Raw genomic sequence first — 22760 nt, 5'->3', positions numbered from 1 at the left:
TTTTGCTATTGAGCTTGTTTCTGTAGCTTTTCGCATAAATATTCATTTCATACAGTATAAACGTAAACTGATCGACAAACATAACATTTTATCTGTTATTTTCATTGATATAGATAAGTCGTATGTTCGTGAAATACACATCATTGTTTGTTTTTTATATCAACTTGTTTATGTCCTATTATGTTCAGCTTTGGTGTATGTTTTTCATACACATTTTGATACTGGCATAATTCGTGCAGTATTTATCAACCATGAAAACATCTAGATAGGTTGCCGTCTGGATAGTTGGTTTATTATTTAAGTGAATTTTCTTATCTTCCAGCTCCAAATAAGTGATACGAACAAAATAAAAGCTGCGACCTTAAGTCTAAACTATAACGGACAATTTCAGGTTATTCAAATTAGTAGTAGTTTAAGTGTTTTTAAGATCTACCCGCACCCATTCTCTGTAGTAGACCAACTGTATCCTCCGTGTGGTGTTAAATCATTCGGAACCCATCTGCAATTTTCCATCGAAAACAATGGAAATCGAAAATGGCCGAGGAGTTCGAAGTTCCAAGTTTCAAGTTTCGAGTTTTATTTGTATAAACTTGATGATTTTATGAACAGTAAAGCAAAACCCTAAAATTAGCTCCATTTTCTAAGCTCATCTTGTCCAAACTCAAGTACATTTTATTTTCCTTTATATCTTTATTTTGATTTTGCATAATAAAGTCCTTATATTTTCTTTTGGCTACGTTCAATATTAAAAAAACCCTGTTAATAGGTAAAGAATGATTCATTATTTTAGATTTACATCAAGCTTTGGCTAGATTCATTTGTAAGATATCCAAGAATTTTCAAATGGTGTTAAATTAGAAGTATTGCGAGAGTCCACTGGTCGAGTATTTACCATGAGTACAAATGGTGTACCAAAGATAAGTGATAAGAAATATTACAATTAAAAAACTTATAATCATAAAAGGCGATCTGTCCCAATAATAGGGGTATCGCATATTATAGAAAAACCAGTAGCTTACACAGAGATTTGTCAAGTTTCAAGTTTTATCTAGTCATGTCAAAACATATGAGCGTTATTATGACCATAAAAAATATTGTACATATAAAGAAGTAATTTCAAAACTAGGCATACACTTTTGAATACCATAGCATGAAGAAAATGGTATAATTTAAAGTTTTATTTGTTAACAGGTAATATATAAAGAAAACTGTTTTCATTACACTGACACTTTGCCCTACAGATCACCATGACGGGTAGGTTGCATTGACAAATTTTGTCCGGGTACTACATTTTTGCAATTCATGTAGCGCGGGAAGTGGCTTTGCTTTGTCATCAGTTTGAGGTATTTGGCTCATTATCAGCGCAGATGAAACAGGTAGGTCTTTTTTGCTATTTTTCCTGGGGAAAGCATGTGATAAAATGAATCTGACACTCGTCATCATATCATTTATTGAGTTGTATTTGTTGCGCTATGTAAATATTGTACATTTTCATCTTTGTATTGGTAACGCAACGTAAACATTGTGTATATATTTGAATGCCACTATGTTAAAGGTCCTAGACACTCTTTCCTTTCAACCAGGTATCTATGTCTGCCCTTGGATGGTTAGATATGTACGGTAAATCGATTTACTGATATAATTTATTAACTGATGAAAACGATATTTCTTTATACATCGTTTAACTGTAATAATTCTAAGCATGTACTCATCCGAAGCCAGCCGGAATAAATTCTTATTCAACTATGAAATGTCCTTAAATGTTGTTATTGTTATAAATTCTAGTCTGACGTATTCTATCAAAACTGGAAAAAGGAAGAGTATTTGTAGATTAATTCGTGCCTTCTCCTAATCAAGTACATGTATATATATATATATGTATGTTGTAAACATTTGTAAATATTGTGTTTGTCCTCATCGGCCGTATGGCTTAATAAATTTGAAAATAAACCTTCTTCTTCTTATAATACACACATTTATTCAATTCGTCCAGAAAAGGTGCTTGTTATCGCGACCAAAAACAATCCTGAACTCGTTGAATGAATTTGTGTATTATTCACGTAATTTATGTGTAAAACTGGCAACTTTGGCTGCGGCCTTAGCGACTGTCATAGCCTCATAGCAACCCGTATAAGAGAACGATATGAGCTGTTTATGAAAAAGAAGGTCACTTTTAGGTCATGCAAGAACTTTGTCAACAACGCTTTTAATGAACAACTTGTACAATTCCATGTCGCCCATATTTTTGAGAATATAGATGATATATATTGGGCTAACGAACATCATTTGAAGCAAGTCATTGACGAGCACGCCACCAGTAAAACAAAAACCACCAAAAAAAGTAATCCACCACATGAACTCTAGCTACCGTAAACTTGTTTACAACATTTGTCAAGCTAGAAACACATATAACAGAAATCAGAACTTGCCAAACTGGAAAAGTACAACACAAAGTTCAAAAATCGTAAAACCAAGTTGAAAAGAGAATCCTTGGCTGTTCATTTCCAAGAACAGTGTAGTGGATGACCAAAATCTAAACATTTCTGGCCGACATTTATCCCACATAAACCTACAATTAAATCGGATAACCCAATATAACTCAAAGACAAGTGAGAAAATTTTGCTTTGATCAAAAGCTGGTTGGAAATTAAATGAACTAATTTTGTTTCAATATATTGATATAATATTGATAATGAATGGAAAAATATATTGATATTTTAAATTCAAAACAGGAACCGAAATATATCTGATTCCTCTCAAATTCATCAATGCTGACAAAGATACTTTACAAGTGTTATCAGAAACATGGCCAATGAAATCATGCGATATTGATCATTTCCAAATAGTCCAAATAAGCTTTTACAAATATCCCCTATTTATAAGAAATATGACCGCTTTATACAAAAGAACTATAAACCATTCAGTAGTTTACCATTAATGTCCAAATTATATGAACGGGTCATACGCCAGCCACTGATAAGACATTTTGATTTTTTTCATCTTACAGAACAATATCTGTATATCAAACAATCCTCTTAAGGCTGGTCTTCCTGGCCGAAGACTGGAAAAAGGACTCTTAATAAGAACAAATATGTAGGTGCAGTTCTAATGGACCTCTCAAAAGCATTCGACTCCCACTGCAATTATCTCATCTTAGAAAAGCTTAATGCATATGGTCGCTCAGCCCCAGCATGTAAACTAATGCACAGCTATCTTACAAACAGAAAACAACAGGTCAAACTTGTTCAAAATACAACTGAGTGGCACTCCATCCTGAAAAGGCGTGCCACAAGGATCAACATTAGGGCCACTAGTTTCAATACCTTTCTCCGTGACATCTTCTACATAATCAATAAGGCAGCCTTGTATAATTATACTGATTTCAATACTCGTTTTGTGTGTGTGTTGAACATCCTGATGTGTTAAGACCACTCTTGAAAAGAAAGTAACATATTATGATAGACTGGGTTACTTCCATTTTAATGCAGGCTAACCCTGACAAGTTTCAAGCAATTTCAGTTGGCTCAAAGTATGTAAAAGAAATAAAGCAATTCAATATACTTAATCACACGATTGTTTGTTAAGATCAAGTGGAACCTTTAGGCGTCGAGGTAAATAGTTTATTAAATGTTGATGTTCATATTTCTAAAATATCCAAAGAAAATCAGCTTAGGAACTGTATATCATTCAAAGACAATGCATTTTGTTGACAAGCAATACAAAGCTTATTATCTTAAAAATCAGATCGATTGTCCTGTTGTTTTGCATTTATGTAAAAAAAACCGACGGAAGAAAGATTAGAAAAGATTCAACACAGAGCTTTAAACATGTTTTTTAAAGATTACACATCAACCTTAACATATAACGATGCCAGACATGGTGCTTCCTACAAATTTGCTATTTAAAATGTTTACTAGTATAATCCTTAATTTATATTCTTCAAAGAACTAACCATTATACAGTGGTATGTCTACTAGCGGAACAGTGCACGTGTGGTTTGATCGTACAGCCGGGGAAACTTGTTGATGTTATCATTGTCACGGATAGGTCCGTGTCACGGCACTGTGTACAGTGTTCCAATCCATCTTACCTTTTTGTTATTTTCTAAACGTTTATAAAAGGCTTTTAAAAATAGTTATTTTATGTATTTTTGTTATTCATGTCGGAAAAAAGTTCATTGAACTAACATTTTATTTTTCATATACCTGACTTACAATAAAAATGACCGTATCTTTTATTTGACGACTCGTTGTAGATCCTCTATACACATACTGTATACATATTTCTCAAGATGAACATGTTCCGTTTCAATAAAATTATAAATAAAAAATAAAAGACATCACATGGGTTTATCCTATTTCATTTGCAAATATAATCATTTATATATAAATATATTTAAGTACACAAACCACAGTTCATCAAAGGAAGTAATCCATGCATTGCCAAATATTCCATGCATTGCCTCAATTTCTTTCGGCTCAAACATTTCTTTAGGTTCAAATGACGTCATTTCCTGGAGATTTCAAAATGGCGGAATAAACAAAGTTTTTTTAAAAATGATGGAAGTTTTATTCAATGATGTAATTAAATATTGATCATATTCGAGACATAGTAACATTAAGCCAGCTTCTTCAACAAAATCATATATATAAATATACTTAATTATTTTCCCTTTTGACCGGAAATTATCTTTAATTTTTTTATTTTTGGAAATTTGTTTGTATTGAAACTGAATCAGAATTTTTTATTTCATTCATTTTGAAAAGTAATGCATACGTTATGACATTTATTTGGAATTTTCGTTTGTCCTTTTGAAAGGTTGGAAAAAGATCTTGAATGTTTGCTTGCATTGAAAAGGTTTTGCAAATTACATTAGAATTTTGTACATGGACATATTTTTTTTATTTATTCCCTAGAAGAATCCGGTGTTTAATGTTTATTATATAAGACTTAGTACACTCATACAATAAGTCCCTGTTTCCTAAATCACTTTGGAGAAAAAGATGATGAAGATTTCCCTCCTCCCACCAATACAGACAAATGCTCAACCCATTTTTGGCTTATGTAGCATTTTATGTAATCTGATTTTAAAATAAATGTTGCCCCAACATAAATTACTTCAATTGAGCATCTGTATAAAATGTATTGATAAAGGAAACCATATTAACTTTTATTTTCAGTAAAGGCAATAATGTAAACCCAAGTTTGAAGACAGAAACAGCAGATAAACACAATGTCAGCTATTGCCAGCATCCTTAGCGCAACAAAGCACTCCACCATGGATGACATGGAAGAGGAGGAGGTCATATGTGAAAATGATATATATTTAATTGATCACCTCGAAAAAGATTTCTTTGAATATGTTCACTTTAACAAAGCTGTATGTGAAATTGTATTAAAACTTCTTTCACATTTTTTAAGGAAAATTATTATATCTCAAAAAATAACAATTTAAACTTGTTAGAAATTGTTGTTTTGTTTTTTAAAACAAATATATAAACCTTAGAGCATTCTATTGAAGGAGCCAATGAGCAAGCAGCTGGAGATCCTGATGGAGAGAAAACGACAAGACGAGGTTCGCAAGGCCCGCTTTCACTGGTCCCTGCTGCGTAGCTCAATAGCGAACACCATCACTGCTGTCAAGGAGTCTGATTCTAAGAATGTTCTTGTGTCTCATGGACTTCATCACCACAGAAAAATAAACCATTCAACTGACTTAAAAAAAGTTCTTTTCATCAAGGAACTTGATGTAAGTTTGCTGCCCAGGGTTTCCTTCGGATTTTTTTTAGCTGGGGTTTCTGGGACCCTCATGGCTGTCATACCCCAGGATCTCTGTTAATTCATTCAAGTGTCCAGATATCATATTGGCAATATAACTGTTTTTACTCAATAAAAGTTTAATTTCGGACCCCAGGTAAGTAATGATTGATGCACAACAATTTGAATATGGTGCTCCCTAGCTAGATTATTGTGTAGGGACAAAATATTTTGGCTGTATAATTTTTTCCAAAGAAAGAGTAACATTAAATAGTGTCCTCTGTTTCATGATTAGATAAAGACATTCATGGTCTCTCTGTCTGAAATGCAGAATATATTTATTTAAGAAAAATACATGTTGGATATATCAGTTTATATTCATTTTACGAGTTAAACTGTTGATGGTATGTTTACAAAAAAAAAGAATATACAATGTATAGTCTTATTTCATATGCTAAAATAAACAATAATAACAAACTAACTAACATGTCTTTGTAGGAATACCTCACAACAGATGGGCAGTGCGTGCGGATCTTCATGTCCGACGGTCGTAGGAAGAAAACGTACACCCTTGAAGAACCTATGGACAACATCTCCTACTGTTTACACTTCAGACAGTATGTAGGCTGGATCACGGGAGAAGATGAATTGTTTGTGAGTGATCTTTTTTACCAGGGCTAAGATAAGATCAGGGGATTGCTTAAATTTGTTCTTACATGTAAATGTACACTTAAAATGAATGCTTGCCTTTTGCCACACTGTTGACTGAATAATGGTTGGATGTTAAGTGCAATAACCATGTATTGGTGTGTTATAGGCAAAATTCCATATTAATCTTTAAAGAATCAACATTGGTGGTCTTTTTTTGTTCAAACCATTTTACTGGAAAGTCGATGATTGGAATTTTACTTGAAAGACTGGTAGAAAATAACAATCATTACGCTCTGCATTTCATACAATGCGTTCACCTTATTGTAGGTGCTTGTTTAATTATTTCATAAACATCTTAAAGCCTATATATGTATTTCTCCTTTATTCAGCTGATGAACAATGAATTTGAGATTGTCTCCCAGTCACGTGCCCCAAGCACCATCGTTCTAGCCACCTACAACAAACACACCCACGAGTACATCACTGTAGGACCAGGGTATTTCACTGTGAGTTGAAATACAAGAAATGTTTGCTGATTGATCCATGAAGTGATATCTTATCGCAGTCTATGTGGAATGAAATCTTTGTTTCTTCGCTCGTTCCAACCACAGTAGACTATGGTGCATGTTAGCCTTACTAAACCGTAAAATTATTAGTAGTGTAAGAGTCTTGCTTATTTACTCTATGGAGCATTAAATGTATTGTATGCTAAGAATCAAGTCTTTGTGCTGAGCTCTATCTGAAATACTGTGCGCATGCATGTCTTCTTATGAGTTTATTTTGTGCAAGTTTGTGTTTATTAAAGCTAATATATCTTATATGTTTTATAACTTCCTTATTCAAGTTTCTATAAATTATATTTAACTGCTGTCATTACAGACATGGTCATTTCGGTATGGAGCCCGCCATCTTATCCCGCGGAAGATGAACCGTACAGAGTTTAAGGAGAATAACATGTTTACACACATGGTGCTGGAGGGGACGGCCAGCCGATCACAGAAAATATTCCTCTCTGTTCTCAACTCTGTTGTAGTAAGAACCATTTATTGGAGCCTTGTTTTATCCTAATTTATCCTGATACAACATTTTAGATTTTTTAATTCACTGTTCTCTTCTTTTGTTCCTAATATTCTTACAGTAATTAAAACATTTGCAAAGCAATTTTGTGGATGTTTTGATAATGAGAGTCATCATGATCTGTGAATTTTTTAATATTATCCCCTTTTAAATACCGAATGTGTTAAAAACATTTCACTTCATGGGAAACAACTAACACAGTGTCTTAATTATTGTTTTATGGTCTTAAGATTTTATGGCAGTTATATACTTTCTTTAAATATTTATTATTAAAAGTGTAAAAAGCAGACTTACATTGCCACAAAGTCAACAGATTATGGATAATCTTAGGAAATAATTGTTTTTACATTTGTCGCTCTTCTGTCCTACAGGTGTACAATGTATATGATGGGAAGCAGCTGTCGTACCGTAAGAATCTCCATGAGCGGGACATCACAGCCATGACATACTTCAACCCTCTTAAGTACCTAGTCACTGGAGCTCTGGATGGCACAAGTAGGAAGCATACCTCTTAAGGATATTTAGAAGTTTTAAGTCAAAACTTAATTTCCAAAATTCACTAAGCATACATTTGTTATGATTATAGTTTGTATAATGTTATTTATTGAATGCAAATTTTGCATGTTTATATCATAACATCAAGTGAACTTCTGACACAAGAAATCAAAGAGCCAAGCGTGTATGTCGATTTGGCATAAAATACATAAATGCAATTGGTAATTGATCTAAATCTCAAACATGCTTTAGCATTTGGTCAAATTTGCAATAGACTTTTAATAGCATCAACTTGTAAATTGTTCCAAAAATGATAACTGTACACTTGTACTGTCTGATTTAAGGATAACTAAGGCCCTCTCACTCTTTCCAGTCAAGATCTGGGACAACCGCTGGCATGTGCAGATGGTGTTTGTGGGTCACACTGCACGTGTGAATGCAATCGACATCTACCCACATGGCTCCGCCATCATTTCAGCAAGCAGCGACAACACAATAAGAGTCTGGAACCTTGATACTTGTGATGAGGTGGACAGGTATGTGGCAACCTATGGAAAAATAGTGGATAGACAGCGGAAATAATGACTTTGTCCTTTGTATTATTAATTAATGAATCATTCAAATTCTTATATGAGCCTTAAAAGCATGCTGGTCTCGGACAGGAAATATGTGTGAAATTAATATTTGTAACTGAACCGCCTTTATGGAATGGAAACATGCAATGAACTATGCCCCTTTTATTCCTGTGTTCAGGGCGGTATTGAAGGAGCCAGTGTTTAATCTACAAACAACACTGGACTATGACACATTCTTCACATTCACCGGCCGAACTGTGGACATGTGGCAGATCCAACACCTCTACCAGATACACACGTCCATTGGGTAGGAAGACCACTGCTGGTATCTATTGATAGCTGTGTAGTGCTGTATTCTCTTTGTTTAAAGATTAGAATCCAAGCATTTTGATTGGACTGTAAAAATAACTGGCCATAGACTGAATGAAATCACTGAGGCGTGTTTAAGGACAAGGATAAGAATAATTTTGAATGAGTGAATCAGAAAATCTGACTTGAAGCATCACTGCGCATGCACGGGAGTCAGATTTTTCTGATCAGTACTGCTAAAACATGATTTATATTTTTACTTGCATATGTTTGTTAATTAAAGAATTAATGTTGCATTTCATCTCGGTATGAAAGCATTTGGTCAGTGGACAGATCATTGTTAAGTCTGAATATCTAACAATTCTGAAATATTCAATATTTATATTTACACTTTTTTTAATAAACTTCTGGGTTAATCCAACTACATCGCTGAAAAGTAATCCTCGAAGACAATTGAGCATTGAATTAATTTGTTTGAACAACCTCAGCGTCAATGTCACACTTTTTTCACCGACATCACATATATTTTACTGCCAAAAGAAGTGTTTGACCAATCACAAGTGTGGTTTCTGTAAGAGTTATTCCAAAGGTAAACATTAAAACTTGAATGCAATGGGAAATGTTTGTATACATCTTAAAAAGCGTAATATCAGTGTAATCATTTGAGGAATTAGACGTCCAAATAATCATTAAGATATATAAGTTCCTCACCATACATTGTTCAGTTAAATGTTTATAAAGACTGGTTTTAAATTAGAGGCACACAGGTAATAAAGCTATTTTCTCCATGAAGCAGTGACCAACTATCATATTTTTTTCTTTCCAGTCAGCGTATTCTAAAGATAAAGCAGACGGACCACCCTAATTTCACGCCACGCTCTGTAGTGATGAGTCGGGACAGTAGTGTACGCCTAATCTCGCCTGTCTCTGGCCACGTTATCACCACGCTGCTTCTCAGCCCTAACAGAGGACTCATTGATGTTGCCTACGCCATAGAGAGCGGTATTGTGGGGGTGGTTTCTAAAGGGTTGAATTTTTTATTCTGGTTGTCATCCACATAGCTGTAATTTGAAAGGTAGAAATTGATTAGGATCTAAGAGCATAATGATTATTTTCGTGCATATTTTAAAGTTTTTTTCACAATTAAAACAACAGTGAGAGACAAGATGTAAAAGCATTTAATTTTTCATAGACAATGTAAATACTTGTACAGCAATCAGTCAAGGAGTTGGGTGTAAAACTAGATTCAACAGGAGATAAAAGAATTATGCAGATTTTGCACCGATCCTAAAAGCTAATTTACTGAAAAATCTTACAGAGAATATGTTTAAATAATTTTAACAATTTACATGTATCTGATCTAATTATCTAAATCTGATATCACCGAACAGTTATGAATTAAACATTTATCTGTTGGTGAATTCGCTCAACAGCGCTTTGCTAGAATTACATTAAGCACTATATATAAATGTTAAATTCTTACTGTCTAGCTATTATGACCAGTTGAAGATTGTTTGGAGAAAAATGCATCTCATGATTATGAGCCTGTTATCTCAATGTTTCTCCTTTCTCTCACAGAGACCATGTTCTGTGTGCTGGCCAATGGAGATATCCTCAAAGTACGGACAGACACAAACCCTTGCAGAGTGGTGAACAACTGGAGATGTAATGAACCTGAGAAAGGTGAGAATGCTGTCAAGCAAGGCAAAATGCTGTCATGAAAGGCAGAATGCTGTCATGAAAGGCAGAATGCTGTATTACAAGGCAGAATGCTGTTATGCAAGGAAGAATGCTGTCAAGCAAGGCAAAATTCTGTCAAGCAAGGCAGAATGCTGTATTACAAGGCAGAATGCTGTCGAGCTAATGCAGGATGCTGTCATGCAAGGTAGAATGCTGTTATGCAAGGCAGAATGCTGTCAAGCAAGGCAGAATGCTGTCATGCAAGGCGGAATGCTGTCATGCAAGGCAGAATGCTGTCATGCAAGGCAGAATGCTGTCGTGCAAGGCAGAATGCTGTCATGCAAGGTAGGTAATGCTGTCATGCAAGGCAGAATGCTGTCATGCAAGGCAGAATGCTGTCATGCAAGGCAGACATTATCCTTTTTACCATATGTAATGGCAATCCCATCACCCAAGCTTTGACCTCCTACATGTGTATACCAATAGCTAACACATAACTTATGTTTCCTCAATTAAAAAGTAAGGCTGCAACTTGCTTGATAAACTGAAAAATTAAAGTATTTATGATAGTCTTTGAACATTATTTTTTATAAATATGCAACTCATTTTTATTTTTTTACATGTTATATGTTTATTATTGCAATTAGTCTGAAAGTTTATCCATCTGAAAGCTAATCCATTTTGAAATATGTTTAAGAATATGTTTCTACCCACTTACATTTATCAAAATAATATTAAACACTTACATCCTTTTTGTATGCACAGTTATATGTTGTAACCAACTTTGACCATAACCAGCCATGTTTTGTTTATTTCCAGGTATTTGTCCAGTTACTCCTCAAAAGCACGACTCCCATGTTGTTATAGGCTCATGATCAACCATATCACTTTGCTGATACCTTTGTCTCACTAGTTTTATCTGACAGTGTTTTTTATGAACATTTTTGGGTTGAAATCAGCGCCATTCCAAATTTATGCTTAAACAATTTTTCTCCAAATGGGAAAATTATCATTTATATATATTTTTCAATAAAAAATATTGTGTTTTGGCAAAGAACAAATTATATAACATTCGTAGTATGGTTTCTGATTACTTTTTTTCAAGTATTTTTGTTCATTTCTATCTTAATATAAGTCATAATGATGCATTTTCCAAGTGTCAAAGGCGCTGACATCCTGCACAAAATTGTGGGAAAAAACACTGTCTGAAAACTACTTGCACATATACACCACCATCCACTGCAGTTCTCTTGTTTTTTCAAGGGCAATGAAATACCAATTAAGACTATATCAATAGTTGAAATTTGCACTAGCCCACAAGCCCTGCATTGGTTAAATGCCTTTCATTATAATTCAAATTCTAGATTTTCTGTAACAGGGCTGGTTATAAACATTTTATGCCATTCAAGTTGCAGAATTGGATTGTGTCTCATGTTGATGCCTGCTTAACAGTGTATGGTTGATCATGATGCCTATTTCCCACCCTATAACCATGTGTATGCACCACGTACCTCATGCACTAACCCACAGTTACTGGTCGTTGTTGGACTAACATTAGGCCATACCATATTGATTCTATGTTTAGCATCAGTTTCCTAGGGCAAAACCTACCTTCCTGGCAGGAAAAACAACAAGCACTTAGAACAGCTACCAGGCTATGAAACATTTTCAAACAATGCTTTATTCTGCAAGTTTTTATATTTTTTGAAGCCTTTTTTATGGCAGGAAAATACTTCTTAACGTGTTTCATAATTGTATTAAGTTAAAAAAGGATTTCATTGCTGTATTTTGAATGTTGAAATTTTTTGTGTTTTGGTTTGAAATGGCTTAACCTTCAAGCCAGATGATGCTAAACATAGACACTCAATTTGGTATGGCCTTAGACATAGGTCACCCTGGGCATATTCTGCATTTACATCAATACATTTTATACATATGATAGTTAGCAAGTTACCTTACCATTGCTTGGATATAACTTTTGCAGCTTTTCACTGAATTTTGGCTTGACTTTGATTGAAGAAAAAATAAGTTGAGGTATAGTCAAGCCTTTTTTTATGATGTATTTTTCCGTGGCAGAGTAATGCCTAAACTTTATTTTGATCATAACTAAAAAACTGTTATTAATATGAACCTTGGTACACATTTATTCTGTGACCATTTGCACTTCTCATACAAGCACCATTGCTCTAGCAAAACTATGGTCGAGTTATGCCCCTTGGAAATACAACATAACACACACAAGCATTTGCATTCACATGTGGTGGTATTGTATGGCCCACTTTTGTCAATGCTGCAGAGTTGAAGAGTGTTTACAGTGAGCCTTAATCTTTCTTTCTATTTTTTTTTTGGCTTGTCTGTTTTTTACATATATTAACATATGGTTTTTAGCAGCAAAGATGTGTCTCAGAGCATGAACGTTGTACCTGGCTATAACTCTAAAACAGCTCAAGGTTTTCAAATCAAACTTGGTACACATGCTGCCATAGACAATACGCTCATGTTAATAAGGTCCATAACTCTGGCTATATTGATTGTGGAGTTATGCACCATGCTGACTGAAAAAACAACAACCACAAAGGAATGTGGATGTTTGTCACATGGCAGTCTTGTTTCTAAAAGATTGAGCAGGGAACAAGCTTGACATTGAAAGAGAAAATTTAACATAAGGGAGAAATTTCTATCCATTGGGGATTTTCACCAAGTGAGCACCAAAACATTTATTTCATGGGTTGCATAGCAATGAGCATTTGTCAGAAGCACTCCGGTTTACCTTACGCTGACATGTTTATGCATACACAAACATAATTGTATAACTTTTGCATACACAAACATAATTGTATAACTTTTGCATACACAAACATAATTGTATAACTTTTGCATACACAAACATAATTGTATAACTTGTCCTATCAATACAACTGTTTTCAATGTTTATCAAAGATGATTGCCCCTTTTCAATTTGATTTTTACTCTCTTTTCATACACACAAGACCATTGTCAATTTACTTGAAAAAATAAAAAATAAATATGTATGTCAGTAAGGCAAAGATTGACATATAAATGACAGCTCTTTTTAGGAATAAGTCGATTCAACAGCCATCTTAAAGTAGTACACATGCTCTTTGTGAGGGTTATTTATATCACTGTCAGTTTTCCAAATTAATTTTATAGTTTCATGAAGGAAAATAAGTGCTATGAGCTTGGGATAGAATAGTCTCGTCATGCGTCAATGGTTTCTGCTTCATTTCATTCCACAGAGGCGTGTAACTATTTGTTTGTGTATGAATACGTGGTGGATATACAGCTGAAAACCGACACATGGGATGCCATAAAGCGCTCAGTAACCACGAAGGCCCTGAACCTTGATGATGATGATGATGATGATGATGATGATCGGAGTTCAAGTAAGAGGGGTAAATCCAAGAAGAACATGAACAGAACTCTCCTGCTAGGAGGTAGGAAAGATGGCTACATCTGCGTGTTCGATTGGGAGACCGGGAAGGTCACCTTCAAGATAGATGTAAGTTACAATTACTTTTGTATGATGTAATAAAATGTATAGATTTTATTGTTAAGAAATGTCTTTTATCAATATTGGACATATGGCTAATGTCGATGTCATAATGTTAATTTTTCTTTGTAAAACATTCATGATTATTTTTGGATGTATTTTCATGTCTTGTTCGTTACAAGAATATTATCAATAGAAATGTTGTTCTTTTTATAACATTATTTATGTTTGCAAAAATTGATTTAATTGAATACCATATGTGATAACAGGCCCATGGTTCGAAGGGAGTAATGAGCATGATAGCCAACGCTAAAGTGGACCAGCTCATATCTGCCGGGAAAGGTAGGCGTTCCCGGGTTTATCATGTACATAATATATGTGGTTTGAATGAAGTTTAAATAAAACTAATTTTTTAAAGACCAACAATTATCAAAAGCCTTTGAGTGAAATTTCCTGGTTTTAGAATTAGTAGATGGTATGGAAAACTGTGGATAGAAATACTACTTTTGTTAAATGCATAAAAAAATATGATTCCAACTAAGTAAGTATTAATCTCATTTCAAGTCCTTCATATTTACAAAAAAGAAACTTGTTTTAAATCAAATTCAATCCTCCTCTCTCAGACAATGTGATCAAAGTGTGGCGTGTGTACCCGTTTGTGCAGGAGGCGTTGGCCCCGTTGATGTCATTCTTCTGCGCCCACCTTCCCCTTCACATGACGATGATCAAGACGAACCTGTGCGTGGCGTTCCAAGACCACGCCACTGCTACGTACAGCATCGTCATGTACAACCTGAGGGATAGAAGTGAGTATTGGTTATGTAGGGGGTGGGATGTGGGGTTGGGCTTGGAAGGGGATAATTCATTTGTTTTAAGAGATATGAGTTAATAAAGGGGTTGGAGCAGGGCATAACATTCATTATGTTTATGTAGGTTTCAGTTTACACAGAACCATAAGGTATTTTCCAGTAAGAACAAAATTTATCAAATATATATTGTCAAATTATATTGTGTATCACGTTTACTTTGTTTCACAGAATGTTTGCTTTTATTATTAAATATTTGTATTCTCTGAAATGCAATTGCTCTAAATTTGGAATTGAAATAGGTAAAATGTTATTGCATTTATTGAAGTAACAACATGCCTACATCATATAAAATAATTAATGTTAAATGTTTATTTGTGTTGCATCAGTAAAATACAAGTACTAGATATTTATAAAAAAAATACAAAAACAAGCACAGTACCGGTAGTCAAAAGTTTAACACTAAAACCCCATGTAACACACAACAAGATGATAAGAGCAGATTTAGAACAGTTGCATTTCTTCACAATGGACACGAACATTTTGTTACTGTGAAGAATGCTACTTTCCACAAGCTGTGGCTCAATATGTTGGTCAATAGTTCAATCTTAATTATAAAAAAAATCCATCACAGTCTCAAAATTTCGTGTCCTTTTCTTACCAGGTATATGTTTTCAAGTTTTGCATTTAGAGTGTAATTTCTTTCAGATTTTTGTTCTCAGAAAAGTGTGTGATTATAGCTAGAAATTATTGATTGTAGCTTCTAAATGTTAGTTAAACACATACAACTGTGAAAACATGGTTTCTGTATGGTTTATTTGGGAAAAGTTGCATGGCCCTTTTTATCTAAAATTGTTTCAAAATTGATGACTGTATAATTCTGATACAAATATTGTTGTCAAAACATAAGCATGCTTTTCAGTTTAATATCAGAGGTTTTGAATAATAAGTATTTTACTTAAAATAAATGGAAGTTAATTGAGAGTAAGACCATCCCAGAAATAATTGATTTCACAGGGTATGTTAGCCAGAATATTGCTTATTTTGTGTTCACAGCTTACAGTAAGCTTTCACATGATATGCTTCCATATCTAAATAAAATACAGGCATACATAAGGCCATTTTACATAGCTATAACAAAATCAAAGATTTGAGGTCCTTGGTCTGAAACCCACCGTAACATTTGCTCTTGCCCTCTCAGAATTAGACACTCAGTCTTGTTTTCTACGAAGGAATTGGACTCGGGCGTGATGCATTGCAGATTATGGCTACCTTTGCAGTTTAGTTCAAATAAAATGATGTAAATTAATGCTTTGATGATATTTTGGTGTAGCCTTTGGATTTGAGGTCCAAATGGATGCCCTTGACCCAAAAGGTAAAATAGAAATTATAATGGTCATGGATTCCACACAAGTTTTATTTATTTTTCGTAGAAATCATAGTCAATTTCCACGGTGATTGTTTTGATTGTATCTTTTTTTACTAGGCGAGGAAGGGATGAAAGCCAGTAATTGACAAAACACTTTCATGCACTTGGCTGCACATTTCATGAATATATTTTATATTATTGTAATGGTTTAATGCTGTATATAGGGTACAAGGGTACTAACTTCACATACATCTTATCTCTCATATTTAAGATTTCATTATGATTGTGCATAATTAACAAATATTATTGTAAGCATATCTGACAAGACTTCTCCTTCGTCGAAGAAAAGAGAATATCTGCTTTTTCCTGGTGATAGCAGAGCAAAAACTCAGCCCCAGAAATCTAGATTCCATCATGGCAGTGGTGAATTTCTCTAAGTGCTTGATATTAAGAGCTGGTGCTAAATTATCATCTTCAAGAACCTTTGATACTAATACTGCAGTCAAGATTGATATGTATTGTTAATAAAAAATGAACTGCAGCATTAGAAAATAAGGAGTCATTCAGTTACCATGAATATGCATGAATTACAACAACTTTATATGGTTAAAGATCTTAGAAGTTTGTCAACATGACATTGCAAATTATGCTTTAACAGCATATTATAATGTCCCCTTTGTGCTTTGAAAGCAATTTTTATATTTCAAATTGTTCTTTAAACATGAATTCCCCATTGTACTTTGGTATCAAATTACACCATTATACTTGAAATCACATTTCCAATTGTGCTTTGGAATCAAATTTCCCATTGTGCTTTTGTATCAAATTACCCATTGTACTTGAAATCAAATTTCCCATTGGGCTTTGGAATCTAATTTCCCATTGTGCTTTGGAATCAAATTTCCCATTGTGCTTTGGAATCAAATTTCCCATTGTGCTTTGGAATCTAATTTCCCATTGTGCTTTGAAAGCAAATTTCCCAGTGTCATTTATACTTTGGAAACAAATTTCCCATTGTACTGTGGAAACAAATTTCCCATTTGGGTTGGAATCAAATTACCCATTGTACTTGAATCACATTTCCCATTGTGCTTTGAAAGCACATTTCTCATGACTATGCTTTAAGATAAACTTAAAATTTTACATTGTGCTTCGAAAGCAAACCACTTATTCGCCATTGCAATATGGAATAAAATTTATATTTCCATTGTGCTTTGTAAAATCATATGAAATAAACAAGCTATACCAATCCAGAACTTGTGGTGGACGAGGCTGCGGGCGGTAATTTAACTTATCCTTCTCTCACATATATTATATATAGTATTTATAAATTGTTCCTCTTTGCTCCTTTAACATTACATGATCTATTTACTAGGTAAACATTTAGACCTACTTTCGCTCTGACTTACTTTAACATTGTAATAAGAATTCAACTTTTCTAAAGCTTCAATTTTGTAAAGCTTCAATTTTGTAATATGAATTCTTCATTGAAGTATGAACACTGTTTGTAGTAAAAATTCATTTTTTTTTGGTTTCTTTGTATTATGAAATAGATCTTGTTATATAAAAACTTTGTATTTCAACTTGATGACAGTTTTATTGTCATATGCGCTGAATCAAGGTTTACAATTTGAATGTAAAATGTAACTATGATTTGCTGGACTTTTAAACTAAATGCTCACTTTTTAACTTTTATCGAACACATTTCATAAATGTGTGAATTAAATGGCAACTCATGTAAGATCCATTTTTAACCAGGTTTTCACACAGTGAAACCTGGTTATTAGAATGAGTAACGTCGTTGTTCGGGCGGGCGGGCGGGCGGGCGGCCAGACGGCATCAAACTTACCTATGAAACTGAATAACTTTAGTAAGGGTTGACATATCTTGACCAAACTTGGTTTATAGAAAGAGTTTATGGGTACCTTTCATGGGATTGAGTTTGGGGTCCCTAGGGTCAAGGACAAGGTCACTGTTACTAAAAATAGAAATACGGTTGAAACTGAATAACTTTAGTTAAGGATGACATATCTTGACTAAATTTGGTCTATAGGAAGAGTTTATGGAAACCTTTCATGGGATTGCTTTTGGGGTCCCTAGGGTCAAAGTCAAGGTCACTGTTACTAAAAATAGAAAAATGGTTGAAACTGGATAACTTTATTTAGGGATGACATATCTTGACTAAACTTGGTCTATAGGAAGAGTTTATGGAGACCTTTCATGGGATTGCATTTGGTGTCCCTAGGGTCAAGGTCACTGTTACTAAAAATAGAAAAACGGTTAAACTGATAAACTTTAGTTAGGGATGACATATCTTGACTAAACTTGGTCTATGGAAAGAGTTTATGGAGACCTTTCATGGGATTGCGTTTGGGGTCCCTAGGGTCAAGGTCAAGGTCACTGTTACTAAAAATAGAAAAATGGTTGAAACTAAATAACTTTAGTTTGGGATGACATATCTTGACTAAACTTGGTCTATAGGAAGAGTTTATGGAGACCTTTCAGGGGATTGCGTTTGGGATTAAGGTCAAGGTCACTGTTTCTTAAAATAGAAAAATGGTTGAAACGGAATAATTTAGTTAGGGTTAACATTTCTTGACCAAACTTGATTTATAGGAAAAGTTTATGGATATCTTTCATGGGATTGCTTTTTGGGGTCCCTAGGGTCAAGGTCACTGTTACTAAAAAAACATACACAGACTGAAGTTTTTCTGTCAATCATTAAAAACCTGGTTTCGTTGCATTGCCGCGTTTCTTGTTATAAGATATCTATGTACAACTGTGTTGATGTTGATACCATTTGCAATGAAATTTCAGATTCAGACTCAGACTCTGTTATTTTGATGTGTGAGTTATGCAGTATTATACAAAATAAACAAAAGCATATTCTTTGTTATAAAGCTATTATAATTGTATACATCCTGCCCTTCGATGGTTAAGTCTCTACCCCCATACTCTACTTGTATTGTTGTATTCTCTATGATTGTAAATGATTGATAATGGTAAAACATTTAAGGCCTGAATACATTTATAACTAAAATAATCATTTTTAACCTTGACCTTATACTTCATTGTGAATCATTCTGATATAAAACAATTGTGAGATACTGTAGGTTAATGCAAGAAGTTGATATTTGGTACATATTGTTTCAAGGCATTTTTTTGTCATATTTAGATATGGTACTAACAGCCTTGACGCATTGCACATAATTTTTAGATACTTATTTTTCTACAGTTTTATTCTTGTTTAGCTCCATAAAATTTCAACATACATCATGCACATGTCTAGTCACTTTTTTCCGGGAAAAGTAGACAAGGTATTGTGATAGCCCTTGTGTTATTGTCAATGTATCGGTGTTGGTGCCAACATGCAAAATCTTGAACATTGCCATTGGCCATAATATTTTTTACACATAAAACTTTGAATATAATCACGTGCAACTGTTGCCTGCCATAAATCATACCCACATATGTAGCGAGGCCCACCACTCTGGCTTTAATCAGTGTTGAGTTACGCCCCTTTCTGGTGACCAGACTAGCGTCAGCATACACTATCAATCTATAATATCATACATATATATATTTCTCACTACACCTTATTTACTATGTATACTAGTAACCATTTCATACTGATTAAGTCATAGTACATATATATTATATCATAATTATTCACCGTACTAATGTTATGTTTTGCCTGGTGTCTAGAGAAAATATTTGATTCTGGGGACCATTGTAAGTATGGACAGGACACCAATGTAACGACCTGTGATTGTTGCTCTGATGGGGGAGATGCGTATCCCAGACTTTTTCAATAAAAAAATGAAAGTCAACATTATAATTTTATGGAGTAAACATTTTCTCTGTAGGCTGTAGAAACATGCCCTTGCATTAATTCAATAGGCATGTTGCAATGAATCACTTTAAAATATTGAAATCTTCAAATTCTAATTTGGTCACAGATCTGGGATATGTTGATGCCTTTCAAGAAGAAAACTGTAAAAACCTATCAATATCTGATATAATCAAGAATATTTATAAAAAAAACATTCCATAAAAATGTGTTCATTGCAGAAAAACATTTAACCAAATATCAGATACTGATAATGCGCAATACATGTAAAATATTAATAAATTTTTAAACGCTTATGTATGTGAAATACATCTGGACAAATATATGTGTGTTATACATGTAAATAATATGTAAACTATTTGAAGTGATGCAATGTAACAAAGAAGGTTGCATGGGCAGAGTAATATATTTCTGTATATAATGCAGATTGTTTCAATTTTGCGGCAATATAAATTGTCATTGCTGTTCTTTAATTATTGGGAATAATTGATGAATGAATGAATTAAAGTTTTAAATGCTATTTGATTAACCCTTGCAAAATTCAAACAATCTGCATCAATTGGTAGTGGCAGATGATTGTATCATCGTGTATCTGGAAATCTAAACTTGTTTCAGCTTTAAAACAATGAACAAATCCTAACTGTATGTGCATGTTATATTAATTTTCCATCTAATTTTCTTGAAGTATTTTGACCTGATCGATGAACTTTTCAGTATTTTCTCTTCATTTGAGTATGTCTTCAGTGCTGAACGCTTATATAATCTGAATCTTAATGACAAAGCTAATTGATTAATTGATTAATTGTATTGCTTTCCTCTGAGGCATGTTGAATGTATAACCAAGGCCATACAGGTACAAATATAGTTGCTAGTCATTACATATGTTACAGTACAACAATTCCATGAAAATATTCAAATGTTACACAAATTTAAACTCCCCAGATTTTAGCTAAGGTGTTTATTCAACCTTCATTTATGTTCATGCATTGTCAATTAATTTGCATTAGTAATTATTATTTACTTCAAGCATGCCACAATTTTTTTAGAGATTTTTTAAGGCTCAAAAACATAAATAATTCATAGGACAAGCTTTGAAAATGAATACTTTTTAAAAGTTAAATATATCAGATATATTTGTAATAGTAGTTTTTATTCAGTTTATTTAAACATATTGAGTCTATCTGTATGTTCCACCTGTACAAATATACAAAAATACACATTTCCTGCAGACCGTTACGACCATGAGCCGGGAGATGACCACACTGAGTCCATCACAGGCATAAGCGCTTGCTCACGCCTCAAGCTGTATGCCTCCTGCAGTCTCGATGGCACCGTACGAATATGGAACGACACAAACATGCTCGTCAGGTAAAATTAATTGGTGCTGGAAAGGAAATGAAAAATGCCCTGTTCAACAATGTAGACTTAAAGCTGAAGAGATCTATTTTTCTCTTTTGTTTTGTTTGGTTGTAATACTAGTAGTACAATTGTTGTAGTTTTTAAATTTGACTTTGGAATGACATGACAATGAGATCATTTTAAGATGAGAAATGGATTTGACACCAATCAGACATTGATTCTTGTTATCTTAATACGAGTGTTAATTGTTTTTTAAACCTCTGTAAATTTCATTTCTTATTACTCATACTTACAATTATTTCATTTTATGGTATGACATTTCGTGGATGTTTTATTAAACATTAATGATATCTATATACCTTGCATAATGTTTTGTTTGACCTTGAAGATAGCTCTCCTATGTTGTTAATGTCCATACAGGTTACTCCAGCTGAAGTCAGTGCCCCACAGTGTCAGCTTCTGCAGCTCCCGGGGTGACCTTCTGGTCGGCATCGGCAACCATCTCTACAAGATCCCACATTATGCTTGTAAGATATCTATCATGTCATAGATGTTCAATTATCTGATAAAAATGTTGAAAATGTTCTAAAAATGATGTCTGTTAGTCTTAAAAGTTTGTTACTTTTGTATGAAATTATTATGACTTTATGAGATATGAGTGTATGATGGAAAATAGATGAGACACCAAATCTCTTTCAGAAGGGACAGCAAGCTATTTGAAACATTTTTGTATATGAAACAGAACCGCTAAGGTTAAGTTTTTTTTTCTTTCTGATATTGACATTGTTATAAGTTCAATGCCTCATAAATCTCCCCTCCCACTTCAGACATGCCGAAGTCATACATGTTCCGGATGGTGTCCATGAGATTTAACCAACACAAGGAGGAGGGCCCAATTCCAGAAAACACAGATCTTACAACCAGAATGAACAAAAACGACCTTTCTCGCATGAAAAACTCACACTCTTCATTCAAGTAGGCCATGGTTTGGTTTTGAAATGCATGAGGATAGTGTGTAGAAAAATCTTTTATTTTGATGAATTATCAAATTTATAGTAATGTTGATTTTTGTATAACATACATGTCAGACTGTGAAGCATGTACAGTAAGGACTGATATAGAATGAATAATTGAGTGTATTTGTGGTTCTTCATGGACATGAAGGACATTCACACCACTGGAGTTTCTTTTCCTTGGTATTCCCTGATTCTGAGACCTGAAGAATGCTTATCCTGACACAAACCTAAACTTATTCCTGTGTAAATCATTGTTACAGTCGTCATTTATACATAGCTCACCTGCCGACATCATGTGTATAAAC

General features: G+C 33.8%; 1 protein-coding gene and 1 long non-coding RNA gene across 8 annotated transcripts in view; one reads left to right on the top strand and one right to left on the bottom strand.

Moving 5' to 3' along the window:
• The first annotated feature begins 4510 nt into the window (after positions 1–4510).
• The window catches only part of LOC128243253 (uncharacterized), a 34943-nt gene continuing 16693 nt past the window's right edge, over positions 4511–22760 (top strand). For 3 of the 7 annotated variants that reach the window (XM_052960899.1, XM_052960898.1, XM_052960892.1), the window contains exons 1-18: positions 4511–4580; positions 5181–5302; positions 5522–5749; positions 6256–6411; positions 6798–6914; positions 7288–7440; positions 7857–7980; positions 8354–8516; positions 8734–8862; positions 9691–9866; positions 10443–10547; positions 13802–14064; positions 14325–14397; positions 14679–14861; positions 16195–16236; positions 21310–21448; positions 21860–21966; positions 22267–22414. In XM_052960899.1, coding sequence (XP_052816859.1) covers positions 5234–5302; positions 5522–5749; positions 6256–6411; positions 6798–6914; positions 7288–7440; positions 7857–7980; positions 8354–8516; positions 8734–8862; positions 9691–9866; positions 10443–10547; positions 13802–14064; positions 14325–14397; positions 14679–14861; positions 16195–16236; positions 21310–21448; positions 21860–21966; positions 22267–22414 — 2375 coding nt within the window. In that variant the 5' untranslated portion in view covers positions 4511–4580; positions 5181–5233. Of the gene's footprint in view, positions 4581–5180; positions 5303–5521; positions 5750–6255; positions 6412–6797; positions 6915–7287; positions 7441–7856; positions 7981–8353; positions 8517–8733; positions 8863–9690; positions 9867–10442; positions 10548–13801; positions 14065–14324; positions 14398–14678; positions 14862–15569; positions 15588–16194; positions 16237–17484; positions 17512–19935; positions 19963–21309; positions 21449–21859; positions 21967–22266; positions 22415–22760 lie in introns of all 7 variants that reach the window. The other 4 variants (XM_052960893.1, XM_052960895.1, XM_052960896.1 and 1 more) reach the window with 4 other exon arrangements.
• Positions 20733–22735, bottom strand: LOC128243254 (uncharacterized). Its single transcript, XR_008262803.1, has 3 exons — positions 22683–22735; positions 21799–21943; positions 20733–21464 (listed from the first exon to the last, which is right to left on the bottom strand). It is a non-coding gene; the product is annotated as an uncharacterized LOC128243254 (long non-coding RNA).

This window comes from Mya arenaria, chromosome 8 (genome assembly GCF_026914265.1).
Source record: "Mya arenaria isolate MELC-2E11 chromosome 8, ASM2691426v1".
Taxonomy (NCBI): domain Eukaryota; kingdom Metazoa; phylum Mollusca; class Bivalvia; order Myida; family Myidae; genus Mya; species Mya arenaria.
Note: the sequence above shows the minus strand (reverse complement) of the source record. Positions and strands in the feature narration are given on the sequence as shown.